The 18,115-nt window shown below is 38.5% G+C and overlaps 1 protein-coding gene across 1 annotated transcript in view; it reads right to left on the reverse strand.

The window, feature by feature from the left end:
* LOC127411381 (ankyrin-3-like) overlaps window positions 1-17,863 on the reverse strand; it is a 155,598-nt gene extending 137,735 nt beyond the window's left edge. The window contains 1 exon segment of the mRNA XM_051646906.1: window positions 17,469-17,863. Coding sequence (XP_051502866.1) covers window positions 17,469-17,534 — 66 coding nt within the window. The 5' untranslated portion in view covers window positions 17,535-17,863.
* Between the last annotated feature and the right edge of the window lie 252 nt (window positions 17,864-18,115).

Raw genomic sequence — 18,115 nt, forward strand, 5'->3', positions numbered from 1 at the left:
CAGTTTTCTTTCCTGACATATTTCGTATTGAAACAAGATGATGGGGCAGCACATATCGAAGAGCTCGTCCCTTTTAATAGCCTTTCGTTCACGTCACAGTTGTGAACCATGGTCTGCTAATTGCTATTGTTAGTCGGAAGTGGAATTAGGCAGAAGGGACATTTTTATTCTAGAGACCATTTCATTAGACAAGAATGGACTCGAATGTCAGTGTCTTTCACAAATTCATATTAAGATGTTTCTTATCTGACCATATGAATTTCAGTAATGACAAATATTAAAAGCTCTTAGAACTTGTACAAAAAGGGAAAGTCTTACACTAAACCAAACTGTTCCTTAGTTTCTTTACTTTTAATTCTGTCATTTCCCGAAAAAGCATTCCAGCTGGACTAGCTAGACTCGTCTTTCCAGAACATCGCTTTGGTGTTTCTAATGGTTCCAACCTGAATGTTAAATGTTATTTTAAAGACCACTCAAAAACATTTTAAAGCACACTAAACTCTCTCTCTCTCTTTCTCTCTCTCTCTCTCTCTCTCTCTCTCTCTCACACACACACACACACACACACACACATAATGATTTTTATACTTTACGAACTATAGATTCTATCCCCTACCCCTAAACCTAACCCTCACAAAAAACTTTCTGCATTTTTACATTTTCACAAAAAAACAAAAAAAACAAACATAGTTTAGTATGTTAGTATTTATATATTATTAAGTGATTTTAATTATGGGGACACTAGAAATGTCCTCATAAACCACATTTATAGCATAATACCCTTGTAATTACCAGTTTGTAACCCCCCCAAAAATGTCCTCGTAAACCACTCAAACCCAGCCACACACACACACACACACACACACACACACACACACACACACACAGACCCATCTTAGCTGTAATTACATGGCTAAAGCAAGAATGCAAGTTGCCAGACTCACCATCCTTTCACATTGTGTTTTGCTGCGTCACAGATAAATCTAGTATGCTTAATTAAGCAAAGACTATTTAGACCAAGACGGACCGCTGGTATTAAAATGAATGGGACAGATTGGAACACCCAACGGATGTAGAAAAGAAAATCCCACCTTACAAGTAAAAGAGCCAATCACCTTTTAGATACAGTCATTGCCTGTCAGTCAACTGAAGAATTGCACATTAGCTGAACAAGTCTGAAAAATAGCACTTTTTAAGCTTGATCTGAGCTGAAGAAGCACAATTTTGGATCCCATTGTTGTCAGATTTAACTACTGATTTGAAATATGTTCTTTGATCTTAATCTTGACCAACCATTTTGGAGATTTCTGTCTTTCCCCATTCAAGTAGATAGCAGCTGTTCTTTTATGCTGCTTGTATCCGGATACAACAGCTGCTCGGAAGAGTTCCAAAGATGGCTGCCAAGTGGACTTACTTGCCTTGAAAAGAACTTTGCAACTAAGGAGAATTCGGGCAGCATTAGTGTGCTGATTGCTAATAAGTTTAAGAGTAGTAAGAACAGAGACACAAGTAAATGATCTGTAGACTGATCTCAAGGTATCAAAACTAGGGATACAGAAGGCCCTACTGCTGTTGTCTGGTTCTGAACATTTTGTAATTTGGCCCAAAAGGCCACTGCATCCCTTTCTTGTTTATTAGACTGTATTTCATTTCAGCTTGGGGTCAGCAATAAAAATAATATTAACAAAAAATGACAGTAGTAAGCTATTAGGCCTACTTGTTTCCTAATGATGAACTTTTAAAAAATTTGAAAGTTAAAAAATAATTTCAGAGAATAACAGGGAGTTATAAAGCTCAGTAGTCTGGTTCTGGAAGTAAAAAAATACCATTAATTTTTTCCATAGGCATATTGATTTTTAATGATAACTTAAAAACCTTAAAAAAAGAGACCTTCCTTTGAGGTTGTTAATTGATGATATGTTGCTGTTGAATGCATCATTTAAACTTAATTAAAAAAAAAAATTTGTTTATAGTGGAATTCTTCATGAAGGACTTCACTATCCATGAATCCTGAAGAGAAAGATCAACCAAGAATTGCAGCAACTGCCCACTCTTATGACGTACGATGTATGACGTAATCGAGTCGACCTCCCAACATTCTGAAACTACTTTGCAATAAATAGTTTTATATTTCCATTGTTTCTAATAAGATTACGTCATTCACAAAGCTTCATCTATTGTAGTTAATTCCCTCATTAAAGATGTTAAGTACACAGTCTTGTACCTTTTGTCTTTTTGTCTGATTTTCAAATACTTTTTTGCTTCAAATCAAAGCTTGTAATCTTGTTATTCACCTTGGAGCTGATTGGTTTGGTTAATGGCTGGAAAAAAAGAATGGCAAAAACACTTCCGGAATCAAGATGGCTAAAAAGTAGAAGGGCACTTCTGTACTGTATTACATGGCTCTCTGGAATACTTCCATTCTGCAGTCAAATACTTTTGTGTAGTTTATAGTTAAAAGTTTATTTTCATGTATCATATCACTCCGCTGTCTTTTTCTTCTCATAAAAGAAATTATTTGAACTTATTCATTTAATTTAAATAGCCGTGTAATATGCAGAATTATGTACACAGCAACAGTCAGTCGGTCATTATCACAAAACAATCCCTTTCAAGGTTAAACCTGACCACACTGTTGGGGTTTATTTTGCAATAAAGGGCGGCTGACTGTACATTATCCCTCACATATTTAATAAGGAACACAAATATAAATCTCTTAGCTTACTGAAATCAGCTAACAACATATTTAAGGCATAATCTAGGTCTAAAAGAGAAGCAGAACTGAGAAATAACTTCTAGGATATGAACTCAGGTGGGTCACATAAGCACATGTTTAAACACACTTTCACACACATACTAGCTGCTATGATCAGTATTCAGTATTTTAGGCTGCTTTGATTTTTGTGTATGTATGTTCATATACGAGAGAGAGAGAGAGAGAGAGAGAGACAGACAGACAGACAGACAGACAGACAGGGTGAGAGAGGGCAAAGGAGAGAGGCGATGCCTGGTCTTCAGTCTGAAACCCCTCCCCCGGGTCGTCAAGGCAACGGACACAGGAGAGTAACCAATGGCGACACAAATAGAGCACCATGAAAAAACACCCTCACTCTAAGCTCAGACACTCAAACACACACACTCCAGATGCCAAGCACATTTCACACAGCCATTACCAGCTAAACTAGAACACAATGCACTTACCGCTGGCCACTCCCCTCTTTTTATTGTCATCTTTTTTGACCTTCTACAACAACATCAGTATATTACCCAGACATTTCAAGATCATCTGCATAGCACGACGCAAACACACACACACACACACACACACACACACACAAAAACAGGTCACGATTGTCCCGGCTTCACACACTTGCCCTTTTTCATGTCTCACACACATTCCTAATCCTGTAATATGGCTGCCACTGTGCTGCTGTTTTTCCATGTGTGACAGACTGCTTGTTTCAGCCAGTGTGTGTCTGTTCGTGTTTGTGTGTGTACTCAGACTTCAAAGTGTCCCATTCCTTCTACCTGCCAAGAAGACGAATACGAAGCCTTGAGCAAGCTACAGTATGTGAGTTTGCACATCTGTGTGTGTATTTCTGGGAGAACCTGTGTCTGGGTCCGATTATTATGGGGATTAAGGGAGTGGTGAAAAGCACATAGCAATATGAAAAGAAGGAATCACGACTGTTGTGATGACTAAGTTACTAAGCTTTTGGGTGTTCACACTAGGGTTGGGAAGTAGGGTTGCCACCCGTCCCATAAAATACGGGATCGTCCAGTATTTAAAGATAAAATGATGCATCCCGTATCGAATCAATACGTGATGCGATTTGTCCTGTATTTAAGCTGTTCAGATGGCGTCACGGTGAAATCGTTCCAGATCGGCAATTTAAATTGATATAAGTTGGAAAATTTGCCTGCAGTGGGTAAGGGACCATCTGAAAAGTCCACACATTGTGCTAAAACGTGCTAATGCTGTGGAGGGTGTGGTAAGGGACCGTCTGAAAAGTCCACAAATGGTGGTAAAACTGTGGAGTTTTTTTCTATATAAATGTTCAATAAGATCAAACAATGTATGAATACAATCATAAAGACAAATACAGGTGAAGGAAAAAAATAAATCAATAAAATCAATAAAAATTATTAAAAAAATTAACAAATATGTATAAACCATCCAAAATGTATACATTGGAAGCTCCAAAATCCACATAAAGGGAGCACAAAAGTAATTCATATGACTTCAGTGTTTTAATCCATATCTTTAGACACGATATGATAGGTGTGGGTTTTTAAGCCATTTTTAATCACAAATTCTCCTCCCTGCCCAGTATGGGGCGATATGCACAAATAATGAGAATCACTAAAAACAGAAGAAGAAGAAAATGAAACTGAAGTTGAGAGTGACAGAGCATGGAGGAGAATTTATAGTAAAAAAAGACTTGCATATTGATCTGTTTCTCACCCACACCTATCATATCACTGCAGAAGACATTAATTAATCCACTGGAGTTGTCTGGAGTACTTTTATGTTGCCCTTATGTGGATTTTGGAGCTTAAAAATGTTGGCACCCATTCACTCACATTGTATGGACCTACAGAGCTGAGAAATTCTTCTAAAAATCTTTGTTTGTGTTCAGCAGATGAGAGAAAGTCAAGCACATCTGGGATGGAATGAGGGTGAGTAAATGATGAGAGAATTTTCATTTTTGGGTGAACTAACCCTTTAAGGAAGTGGAATCGGAATCATTAAATTCCTCACGATTCCATCCCAAGTTGACACTGACATCGATTTGCAGTGACAAAGCAACCAGCAAGTCAATCACTCTCACTCCTTGTCATACACAGACCACTTTTCACAATCAAATTAATTTAAAATACATCAAATCAGGTTTTGCCCTACATTGTTTTCCTTGTTGAATATCCTGTTTCACTCAGAAATAAGTAACATAATGAAAGTACAATGAGAACTGAATGCTGTTTTATGTTGATTTTGAGAAAAATAGAGACACTCTCCGAGAAAACGAATCATCCAACTCTGATGTGGAGAACCTCAGTATTAACAGAAGGTAATGGTGTGGGTTTTAGCCACATTACAAAGCTGTTCAAATCTACTGGTACATGCAGACACATGCACACCCATCACAGTAAATCTACTGCTACTTTCCATAAGTGTAATTCTTCGACCGTTTTTGTTTCTGTTTTAAGATTTCAACTCCGTTAAAATACTCTCTATGCACAAACAAAGTCACATACGGCTGACAATCTCATGTAAAGCTATGCTTCTTTTGCCGATTCTGACATAAGGCTTTGATTCATTGAAGATTGATAACTGATCTTTCTCTGCGCCTTCATTTAGCCTTGAATCACTGATCTCAAGTCAGACTCTATCAAAGCTCAATGCTAAAACAAAAGATCTTACTTTTGTAAAAACCAAACCAAAATCTCTGTTCACATTATAATTCCCTCTATAAGGGTGTAATCTTATTTCTTTTTTTGCCATATTCTAGACTAAAATTTAAAGTCAAACAAAAGTACTGGTAATGTTATTTTTTTTATATTCGTGGGCATGCAAACAAAAGATCTAAACACAGTAAGAGACCGAAAAATTAGAAAGATTGTGTTATAGGCTAAGAGGGAAAGGATGTCAATATGGCTGCAGGAGGAGGGAGAGAGAAAGAGAGACAAAAAATGTCATCATCTCCTCTTGATCAGAGAAACACATATAGTTCACCCAAAAATGAAAATTCTATCATAAGTTTTAGGGACTGACAGCTGTATTACTTTAATGCTGCATTTATGTCCTTTTTGGAGCTTGAAAATGCTGGACCGCATTGAATTACGTTGTAAGGTCAAAAACATCTCATACATCCTTCAAAGAATCTTCACTTCTGTTCTGCAGAAGAAAGAATGTCTTACAAGTTTAAGACACCATGAAGGTGAGGAAATTATGGGAGAATTAGCATTTTCAGGTAACTATCCCATCAATAAACATGAAAAAGTTTTAAGAAAATGTAGAAAAGGTTAGCGATAGGATTAGGGGACATCAAACATTGTTAGCTTAAAATAAAAACATTAGACATCTATGTATAGATCTTGCCATAATGTAGATATACAAACTTGTGTGTTAGTTGTCTGTATAGATCCAGTAACTGGGGGCCTTCTCATACCTCTAAATGTACCTCTATTCCACTTCTGTCTGTACTTGACAAAACTGAACAGTACAGTTATACTGAACACTACTTTAAGAGTACTTTGTGTGTGTGTGTGTGTGTGTGTGTGTGTGTACACAGTCATCCACAATACGTTTATGTAACTCTTTTTGCTCGTGTGGGAGTTCCTCTTTTAGCCCAATATTATACACCATTAGTACTGTCATTTCTTTCTCTCTAACTTCCTTTCCCTTTCTGAGGGTGATCACTGGTCTCCAGTGCATTTCCGCACTAAGATTTAGAGTGCTGGATTATGGCCAAATGATGGATAACGAGAAACAGAGAAAAACCAAGGGGCATGGGGAGGAGGGGAGAGCAAAATGTAGGCAGATATCTCTGGTGATTTATCTGAAATCGAGCCCACACAGCTCCACAGAAACCCTTGAATCATGTCTACACCTTCCTACAACATAATTTTGTCTTTCTGGTTCTCTTTTAATAATCTCATTAGATTATTGACTGCCACAGGACATTTAACATCCATCACATTTTAACTTTAGTGTTTTCTTCTTTCATATGTTGTTTATTTCAATAAATGTTTAATCATCAACTCTTAGAGCCATTGTAAGTTAATAAGGTGTTCAGTCATTTTTCTGATTATACAGTATTCAAGATTTTTGAATCATTCTGATTGCATACATTTGGATTTTTAGGATTTATCTGTTAACTCATTCAAGTTAATATTTTTTTAATTAGTGGGGCTTGCTAAGGTGGGGGGGGGGGGGGGTTGATCCAGGACCCACCATAAGGCATTAGGGACAAGTAAAACTGTAAATGCCCCTATGCCACAAAACCGCAGGGTGTGTAATGGAAAAACAGGTAAAGGTTTTAATCTTTCTTCCATTCTTAGACACTCTAGTTAGACTACAGTTAAATACATAAACTATAAGCATGGAAACCTCAGACAACGGCAACTAAGTTATGCAAAAATGCTGATGCAACATTTACTCACCTATAATTATTGCTTATTTGATATATAGTCAAAGCTTTCTATGTGTGTGTTTCAAAACCCTTGTCACATTTACTGTATTATTGAGTGCTGGTAGCTAAGTGGTTAATAGTTTCTGTTAGTAAATCAAGGGTTGTATGTTCAAACCCCATGAGGGCCTACCTTTTACATATATGCCCTGAGGCAAGCCACTTAACCCCAGGTTATTCCAGACCAGCTTTTTCTGTTGTAAGGATAGTGCACTGCAAGCTGTTTTAGATGAATGTAAATGGAACTGACTAAATAAATAACAATCAAACTATACATTTGCAGTTTCCTGGAGTTTAATGTACACAATGAGTTTACTACAAAGCTGTAAATGTGACATACCTTCTAGTTTAAAGTATGCACTAAACATTACACAGTATTCAAATATTCTACATTTCTTCCTGGTTTACTGTGTCATACATATAGATTTATAGATTAACATTGTAAGTGGCACAGTACATTGAATATGATATATATATATACTGTATATACACTCACCGGCCACTTTATTAGGTACAACTCTACATCTACTTATTCATGCGATTATCTAATCAGCCAATCGTGTGGCAGCAGTGTAATGCATAAAATCATGCAGATATGGGTCAGGAGCTTCAGTTAATATTCACATCAACAATCAAAATGGGGAAAAATTGATCTCAGTGATTTAGACTTTGACATGATTGTTCGTGCCATATGGCCTGGTTTGAGTATTTCTGCAACTGCTGATCTCCTGGATTTTCACGCACAACAGTCTCTAGAGTGTATAGAGAATGATGCGAAAAACAAAAAACATCCAGCAAGTGGCAGTTCTTGTGGGAGAAAACGGTTTGTTAATGACAGAGGTCAGACGAGAATGTCCAGACTGGTCCAAGATGACAGGAAGGTGACATTAACCTAAATAACCACACATTACAACAGTTCTGTGCAGAAAAGCATTTCTGAACATACTGTACAACATGTCGAACATTGAGGTGGATGGGCTACAGCAGCAAAAGACCTCTTCGGGTACCACTACTGTCAGCTTAAAACAGGAAAACTGGACAGTAGACTATTGGAAAACACCACCTGGTCTAGATCTGGATTTCTGATGAGGTACACAAATGGTAGGCCCCACTGCAGCCTCAGTTTTCTGTTCTTGGCTGACAGAAGTGGAACCCGACGTGGTCTTCTGCTGTTGTAGCCCATCCACCTCAATGTTCGACATGTTGTGCATTCTGAGATGATATTCTGCTCACTACAAATATACAGAGGGGTTATCTGAGTTACCTTAGCCTTTCTGTCAGCTCGAACCAGTCTGGCCATTCCCTGTTGACCTCTCTCATCAACAAGGCGTTTTCGTCCACAGAACCGCTGCTCACTGTTTGTTTTTTTTTGCACCATTCTATATACAATCTAGAGACTATTGCACAGGAAAATCCCAGGAGATCAGCAGTAACAAATACTCAGACGTCTGGCACCAACAATCATGTTACTGTTTAAATCACTGAGATCAAATTTTTTCCCCATTCTGATGGTTGATGTGAACATTAACTGAAGCTCCTGACCCATATCTGCATGATTTTTTTTACATTACACTGCTGCCACACGACTCTGTGCATGAATCACATGAATAAGTAGATGTACAGGTATACCTAATAAAGTGGCCAGTGAGTGTATATATACAGTATATATATATACACATAAACAGTATATATATATAGCTTTGAAAAAAATTAAGAAATCACTGCGAAATTATCAGTTCTCTGGATTTACTATTTATAGGTATGTGTTTAAGTAAAATGAACATATTTGTTTTATTCTATAAAGTTTTGACAACATTTCTCCCAAATTCCAAATAAAAATATTGTCATTTAGAGCATTTATTTGCTGGCTTGTGGCCATCCCTCTTCCTCTTGATCAAATTCTAGAGGTTTTCAATGGGGTTCAGGTGCGGAGATTGGGCTGGCCATGACAGGGTCTTGATCCGGTGGTCCTCCATCCACACCTTGATTGACCTGGCTGTGTGGTATGGAGCATTGTCCTGCTGGAAAAACCAATCCTCAGAGTTGGGGAACATTGTCAGAGCAGAAGGAAGCAAGTTTTCTTCCAGGATAACCTTGTACGTGGCTTGATTCATGCGTCCTTCACAAAGATGAATCTGCCTGATTCCAGCCTTGCTGAAACACCCCCAGGTCATCACCGATCCTCCACCAAATTTCACAGTGGGTGCGAGAGACTATGGCTTGAAGGCCTCTCCAGGTCTCCGTCTAACCATTAGATGACCAGATGGAGGACTGGTGATGAACCGGGAATTTTCCCGGTGGGCCGGCCGCGAAACGGGGCCGAACGGCCACAAAACAAACAAAAAAAATTTATAATAATAAACTCTTATGTGATTTTCTGCAATAATGTTTGGTTGACAATACTTGACCAAGTGATCTTGGCTATTCTCCAAATGCTTTAGGCAGTTGTTATGAATGATCCATTAGCATATAAATTAACTATTATGTCAGCATATGGTAACAGTGCAGGTATTGAAAATGTACATAACAAACAAACAAAAATAAATACAAATAAATCTTTTTTTTTTATCATATTTTTTTATGTAATGTCTGTCAAAAATATCAAGTAAATTAAAATGAAGTTATAACTGAGATAAATATCACCACTGTTTGGTTAAAAAAATTTACATTCAGTGTGTTTATTTTAGCATGTTTTTCTGTACAGTAATGTAGTTCACTGTTGCCTACAAAAAGCCAAACTTTCAGTTATTTGCCTTCCCCTGTGCTCTGGAAACACAGCAATCACCTAACACCTATCACTCACAATTGCCAGTCATTAACATATAAAAGGCCCTTTTAGCAGGACTGCCATCAGTCGTCACAACCAGCCGAATTTTAACTGTAAATGTCCGTCAAACTTCATGGTTCCCTGTACATGTCCGCTGAATTGAGGTATGTGGCTTTTGTGGACATTAATGGTTTTATGTTACTTGGGTCCTTTTTGTCCCTTTTACATCTGACAAACTTGAAATTAAGTGGGAGTTTACTATTCCCACATTTTTCCAGATTTGACTCTTTTCATGCAGTGTATGCTACATTGGCTTTGCTTTCAAAAGCACCAATGCCATTACATCTTCTCTAATCCAACACCTCGATGACACACATCCCCCAGTGGACTCAATTGTTACGGCGAGATTTGGTAAGAAATTCAGAGGGAAAGAACAGTGTAATTCAGCGCTGCTCTCGGTAGGCAAATCCACAAAGAAAAATCAATTTGCGATATTCGTGTGTAGTGTTTTCATGCACATTCCAGGTCTAACCTCACTCTCTCTGCTTCCATCTCTCACCCTGACCGGTGTACAATTTCTCTCCTCTCCGATCTGTCTTGGGGTGCCCTTCTGTGTGCTAAATATTTTTCTGGGCTGGCATTTGGAACTGTGTGTGTTAGATTCCCCTGCGACACTGGAGAGCCTGGGAAAATCTTTCCGTTTCTCAGGAGTGGGATTATAAATTTTGCCAGAGTATCAGTCACACTTTTACTTCAACCTATATGCACATGTTCAGCTGACCTGCCTGAGGAACACCAACAGCATTTAGAAATCTATTAAAGGGATAGTTCACCCAAAAATGAAAATTCTCTAATCATTTACTCACCCTCATGCCATCCCAGATGTGTATGACTTTCTTTCTTCTGCAGAACACAAATTAGGATTTTTAGAAGAATATCTCAGCTCTGTAGGTCCATACAATGCAAGTGAATGGTGGCCAGAAATCTGAAGGTCCAAATATCACAGAGGCATCATAAAAGTAATCAAAGGCTTCTGAAGCAATACAATCATTTTTCGATGAGAACAGACCAAATGTAATTCCTTTTTCACTATAAATCTTGACAGCAGTCTCCTTGGCGATCATGATTTCAAGTTCGATTACATTTCTTATAGACCATTTCAAGGCCTGTTCGTTGGTTTGAGGAAGTGACATCTTTGTGGCTTGAACATTTCCTGCTAGTTTTCAAACTCATTTAAATAAACAGTGGGAGGCGCTTCATTCGTTGTGACTTTAACACGATTAACGTTACTAACGTTAACACGATTTTCATAAGATGTGTCATTATTAAAATGTGGACCATGTTGTTCTGTGGCTGGATGCTCCCTGGATGCCTGGAACTAATGGAAATTAAAGTGTTTAGATCTCTGAAAAGGATGCAATGAACTGCAGCAATGAAGCAATATGGCTGGATACATGCAGTATAAAAAAACTGTAGCACACATCTTATCTCTAGTAGGTGAACGAACTTTATGCCAACTAATTGTAAGTGTGATAGGCAGAGCTCTTAAAGTGATTAAAGATCGCTCCCATTATAATGAATGAAGCTGTGCAAGTAATTTAATATTACATTTAGTTATTTAACAGACCCTTTTACCCTGTACACACATGACTGTGTGGCAACACATAGCTCCAATGCCATCATTAAGTTTGCTGATGACACGACGGTGGTAGGTCTGATCACTGACAATGATAAAACAGCCTACAGAGAGGAGGTGCACACTCTTACACACTGGTGTCAGGAGCACAACCTCTCCCTCAACGTCAGTAAGACAAAGGAACTTGTGGTGGACTTCAGAAGAAAAGACAGAGAACACAGTCCCATCACCATCAATGGAGCACAAGTGGAGAGAGTCAGCAGCTTCAAGTTCCTGGGTGTCACATCACTGAAGAACTCACATGGTCCATCCACACTGAAGTCGTTGTGAAGAAGGCTCATCAGCGCCTCTTCTTCCTGAGACGGCTGAGGAAGTTTGGAATGAACTGCCACATCCTCACACGGTTCTACACCTGCACTGTAGAGAGCAACCTGACTGGCTGCATCTCTGCCTGGTACGGCAATAGCACCGCCCACAACCGCAAAGCCCTGCAAAGGGTGGTGTGAACTGCCAGACACATCATCAGAGGTGAGCTTCCCTCCCTCCAGGACATATATACCAGGCGGTGTGTGAACACAGACTCCAGCCACCCGAGCCATGGGCTGTTCTCACTGCTACCATCAGGCAGGCGGTATCGCAGCATCAGGACCCTCACCAGCCGACTTCATGACAGCTTCTTCCCCCAAGCAATCAGACTTTTGAACTCTTGATCTCTCACGATCAAATACATCAGCACTGCACTTTATTACCCTTACTCTTATATCTCACACCAGACTGTCATAAATTATATTATTATTATATTATATTCTCTCTTAACAACTTACTATCAGCCGACAGCTTGAACATCAATACAGTACAATACAACCTACTGTACATTCTATATATACTATATATTCTTTTTTATTGTATTGTGTGTATTGTATACTGTACAGTGTATGTTATTATTTGTATATTGTGTTGTGTGTAATTATGTGTATATTAGATTTTAAATTGTGTTGTGTTAATCTGATGTTTATTGTAAATTGGTATGTGTCTCATCACTTTCACGACTGCTATGTTGCTCGGAACTGCACCCAAGAATTTCACACACTATTGCACTTGTGTCTATGGTTGTGTGACAATAAAAGTGATTTGATTTGATTTGATTTTGATCCAAAATGACTTACAAATGTGGAGCATAACAAGCAATTTTTCACACAAAAGACAACAATATCTGCCATATCAAACTGCAGGATGTCCGAGTCGCTGGAGTAGCAGCAAAAGACAAGAAAAGTATTTTAATAATTAAAAAATAAATCCTTAAATTGTGCTCAGGTCACGCAGACAGGTTTATTGAACAGCTTCATTGATTATAATAGGAGTGATCCAATATTCCCGATCTCTTTGCTGAGAAAGTAACTGTAAGCATTTATCTACGATACAATTTCCTTGCCTCTTTCGCGTAGACGCCCAGTATCAACAACATGTTTGGATAAGTCACTTCAGGTAAATCTTTCATGTTCTTTGAGGAAATAAGTTAACTCAGAGCCTTAGTTAAAGGATCCGTTAATGATACCTGAAGTGCTCCCAGTCAGTTTGCAAACGTTTAGCTATAGTAACATTCGTTCTATGAGACTAGGTTGGAATTTTGATTACTGGGTGAACTATCCCTTTAATTTATATTGAGTAGCTAATCTATTACGGTGATTAATATTAATTGGTGTCAGGTGGGGCAGTGGTAGCTCAGCGGTTAAGGCTCTGGGTTACTGATCAGAAGGTCAGGGGTTCAAGCCCCAGCACTGCCAAGATGCCACTGTTGGGCCCTTGAGCAAGGCCCTTGACCCTATCTGCTCCAGGGGCGCCGTATCATGGCTGACCCTGCACTCTGACCCCAGCCTAGCTGGGATATGTGAAAAAGAAGAATTTCACTGTATATGTGCAAATGTATAATGTGTGATAAATAAAGAAAATTATATTAATTATATTATATTAAACAATATACTGAAAACCAAAAGATACATCAGCCCTCTAGGACTGGTGTGACAGCTGTATAGCATATATGTCAGTAGCATTCTAATTCCGTTATTATTGTTTACATCTGGTTTATAGCACCATCTAGCGCTCTGCGCAAGTCTCAAGCACTAGTGTAATCCAGCTTTTAATTATGATCATGCCTAGAGACTGCAACAGAAAGATGTACAGTGAAAAAGGAGTTATATTTTGTTAGTTTTCACCCAAACTGATTGGATCTCTTCAGAAGACATTGATAAATCCACTGGAGTCGTATGGATTACTTTTATGATGCCTTTATGTGATATTTGGAGCTTTAGAGTTCTGGCCACCATCCACTTGCATTGTGAGAACCTACAGAGCTGAGATATTCTTCTAAAAATCTTAATTTGTGATCTGCAGAAGAAAAAAAGTCATACACATCTAAGATGAGGGTGAGTAAATGATAAGAGAATTTTCATTTTTGGGAGAACAATCCCTTTAATGACACCTTGGCTTTTAATATGCATTGTTTATTTTTATTTTTTATTTTTTATTTTTTATTTCAAATCCTAAAGGAGAAGTTAATTCCTGTTCCAATAGCAGCACCAAAAGGAATTGCCTAAATGAGGACTGATCACAAAAGCTGGGAACATCATTTATGACAGGGCCCAGAACTGGAAAGTTGAAAATGGGCTTAGGCTTGATAACTTAAGGTGTGGGGTAGGGGGTGTAGTGTTTAACAAAGTTTTTTTTTTTTTTTTCATAAATGACCACAGATGAATTTGAGGCAGTTTTGTTTGGTTAGAGGACTCTAACTAGAATATTTATGCATGCCAGTGTCTGAGTGCATGAATCATTGTGTTTGTGTGTGCATAGGAACATATGTGTCTGCACATGTGTAGTTTAGCAGACTGATGGATTGCCCCTCTCCTCACCCTTCTCTGCTGAAAGCTCCATGGTAACGGTTTCTCCAGCTCTGTTATGATTTAGTGCCCCAAGCCCCTTTAAATACACTGTCTCTCCATTTAGACTAACCTTCCCTCTCTCTCTTTGTTTTCATCATGCCTTGCTCTCACACTTTTCCTCTCTTACACCTTTTGTCTTTTGTCAGTTTCTTTCAAGATCAAAAATTTTTTCTCTGATTCTCTGAACCTTCTTCAGAAGAAAAGCAGTTTGTTGTATTGATCCCTCTCTTTCTGAAATCTCTGTTTGCCTTTTTTCTCTCTCACTCTTTTCTCACACTGGGCTGATTGTCTGTGTTCCTTCCTTCCTTCCTTCCCACTTCTTCCTTTCTTTTTTCCTGCTTTCTTTTTTGCCTTCTTTCCCATTTTCTTTCTTGCTTCCTCTCTTTCTTTCCCCCTTCCTTCCTTTCTCACTTCCTTTCTTTCTTTCCTGCTTTCTTCCTTCCCCCTTCCTTCCTTCCTTCTTTACTACCGTTTTTCCTTCCTTTCTTTCTTACCTGCTTGTTTCCCATTCTCTTTCCCTTCCTTCCTTCCTTTCTTGCTTCCTTTCTTTTTTCCTGCTTTCTTTCTTGCCTTCTTTCCCATTTTCTTTTCTGCTTCCTGCCTCTCTTTCTTTCCTGCTTCCTTCCTTCCTTTCTCGCTTCCTTTCTTTCTTTCCTGCTTTCTTTCTTTCTTTCTGAAATGATCTGATTTCTCTCTTTCGCTGATCTCTCCAGCCAAAGAGCTCACAGCTATGCTCCCTTTATGACTCTTATCAACACTGCAAGTGTGTTTGTCAGCCAGAAGGATATGATGGTGGCAAAAGGGCTATACAAGAACACCACACCCATGTTGGCATCACATACACACACACACACACACACATGAATGGACACACAAACGTTAACACACACACACTCATTCAACACACACATACACAAACAGAGTGTGTGTGATAAAGAGAAAAGTGGCAAAAAAAAAAGTGTGAAATACAGTGAAATCACACAGAGGAAAACAAAAGGGGGAAAGATATTTTTCCCTGAATATGTTTGACATTTCAGTTGACAGTTGGAAGACAACATCTCCCTTCCTCTTTCTCTCTCTCGCTCTGACACAGAGTGTGATCTCGGGTTGCGCCATGGTGACAAGACATGAGAGCTACCGCATGTGTGAGGCTCTCTGTCTGTTGACTGGGCTGATGTAGAAACATGAAAAACCTTTTTGAACATCAGTCACTAATTTTAAACTACAAATGTGACGCACATATCATTCCTCTGTCAAGAGTATGACGTCAGTGTACATTATGTAAAATAAAAGATAAAACATTCTGATGATGGCTACTGCTTTTTTATTTCATTGTGTCTGTCTTGTCTGAATCTCTCCGTCTTTCTCTTGTTTCCATGACTACAATCATTAACACATGGTTATCGCACAGTGTAGTAACAAAGCAGGCCAACGCACACGCACACAAACCCGCAAACCATTAAAATGCTCACACAAAATGCCTTCCAGCCAAAACCTTTTATAATAGCCTACTGAGATAAATGATGCCTATCTGAAAGGTAATGAAATACTGTATCCTTTGAATGCTTATATGTAGTTTTGTTTTGCTCTTGGCTTTTTGTTTTACGCTGACAGGATTTTTTGACAGGATTGACAGACAGTGGGAGACTTTAAGCAACATACCATACTACATTACTGAAGACCTGCTCAATGTTCACAAGGCAATTCATTCAAACAGAATGTCTATGACTCACAAAAAACAAGTACACACCAACACACACTCTTACAAACACATTCAGAAGCATAGCCAAAAATGGAGGGCCAATTATAAGTGGGTTTAAAATCCTTTAATTGTCGAGGTGTGCTTGTAAGTGTTGGTGTGTGTTTGTAGGAGGAGGGAGTTTGTCCCTCGAGGGCTCAACGATCCCATCAGCCTTACTGCTAAAGAGGGGAAACGCTTTAAAGGATTAGTATCAAACATTAGACTACACACAACATTAATGTAGACATGTTAAGAAGTGTGAATGTTGTGTGTTTCATAACTTGACTAAAGCATTTTTTTGTGTTGCATTGTTTTGCCTCAAATTCCCAAATAATTCCATTACAGGACCTGTCAATCACTTCACATTCCACAATATGCAGATTCACATATGGAGAGACATACAACAACACAGGTGCATCAGCTTGCATGCACAAACTTGTGCCCGGAAGCACTACAGAAAACACACACATTCATAAACACAACAAAAGTGTTCAAAGTCTAAACGCATCAGACACTTGAAAATAACTTCCACCTAAGCATTTCCACACATTAAAAATGGGTATGTTACCATGAATGCATGGCCCTTCGCAAATCCTCCCTTCTACCACAAACGCACACATACACACAAATCTCCATATACCATTTAACTTAAGTACCAAAAAAAGAAAAAAGATTCAAATTGTTTCCCAGTCAGAAAAGGCTCATCGACCTATTGACCTAAACCACACCCTCAAATAACCAACCTCTGACAGCATACCAACAATAATGAAACAAAACATGCATTATGGTTAAACACGCGCACATATGCACTGCACACGTAGACACATATGATCAAACGTGTTTTAGGATTACATTAAAAAAAAAATAATAATATAATATATATATATATATATATATATATATTTCAAAATTTGAGATATGTACTAAAAATATGTTGTGATTAACAGTCAACAAAAATAATAGTCATTGCGTTGGGAAAACCTCTTCAAATCAATACAAAAATCTCAAAACAATCAATAAAAGCAATCATAAACCAATAGATCCAAATAAAAAAAACCTGACATACACATTTCCTATTTGCTTTTCCAGCTCTCAGTGGGATTAAAGCATCTCATATAGCTTCATCAATACATCATGAGCCCTTGAGCCAACAACTGCCAAGATCACAATAAAAGAAGATATTGCAATCATATCTTACCTTTTTACCTTTCTTCTTACGATGTGCTGGTTTGGAGCTACTTTTCTCTTTGGCTTCTTCACTCATTTTGGGGATGCTGATCCAATCAGACTCCCTGAGCGATCCTCCTTATTCCAACATCCACTCTGTTCAACATGGAATGGGCAGAGAAGTCCATTAAAAATCCACTGATGGTGTTTGTTTATGGGAGAGATGCTGAGAGACGCATGCACACGCTCTCTGAAGTGAACTCTCTCCCTCTGTGTTCCAGAAGACTCGCCTTCTTCTGCCTGGTGTTCCCCAGAAAGGGTGTGAAGAGATAGTGAAGAGAGAGAGACAGAGAGAGAGAGAGAGAGAGAGAGAGAGAGAGAGAGAAAGAGAGAAAGAGAGAGAGGAGGACAGGGGTAACAGAGAGAGGCAGAGAGAAATGAAACATTAATGGACAGACAGTTTGTTTAGAGCAGAGAAAGATAAACAGAGAAGGTTTGTAATCCTGTTGAGTTGCCTACCTGCTTTGATCTGTAAACACGCCCACATAGACTGCTCATAATAATCATAAAGACAGAGAGCGACAGTGAGCATTAAATAAGAGAGAAGCAAAATGGGGTGGTTTAGAGTAAAAAAAGAAAAGAAAAAGAAAAACAATGGCTATGAAACGTGAGTGATAC

Source organism: Myxocyprinus asiaticus, chromosome 20 (genome assembly GCF_019703515.2).
Source record: "Myxocyprinus asiaticus isolate MX2 ecotype Aquarium Trade chromosome 20, UBuf_Myxa_2, whole genome shotgun sequence".
NCBI lineage: Eukaryota > Metazoa > Chordata > Actinopteri > Cypriniformes > Catostomidae > Myxocyprinus > Myxocyprinus asiaticus.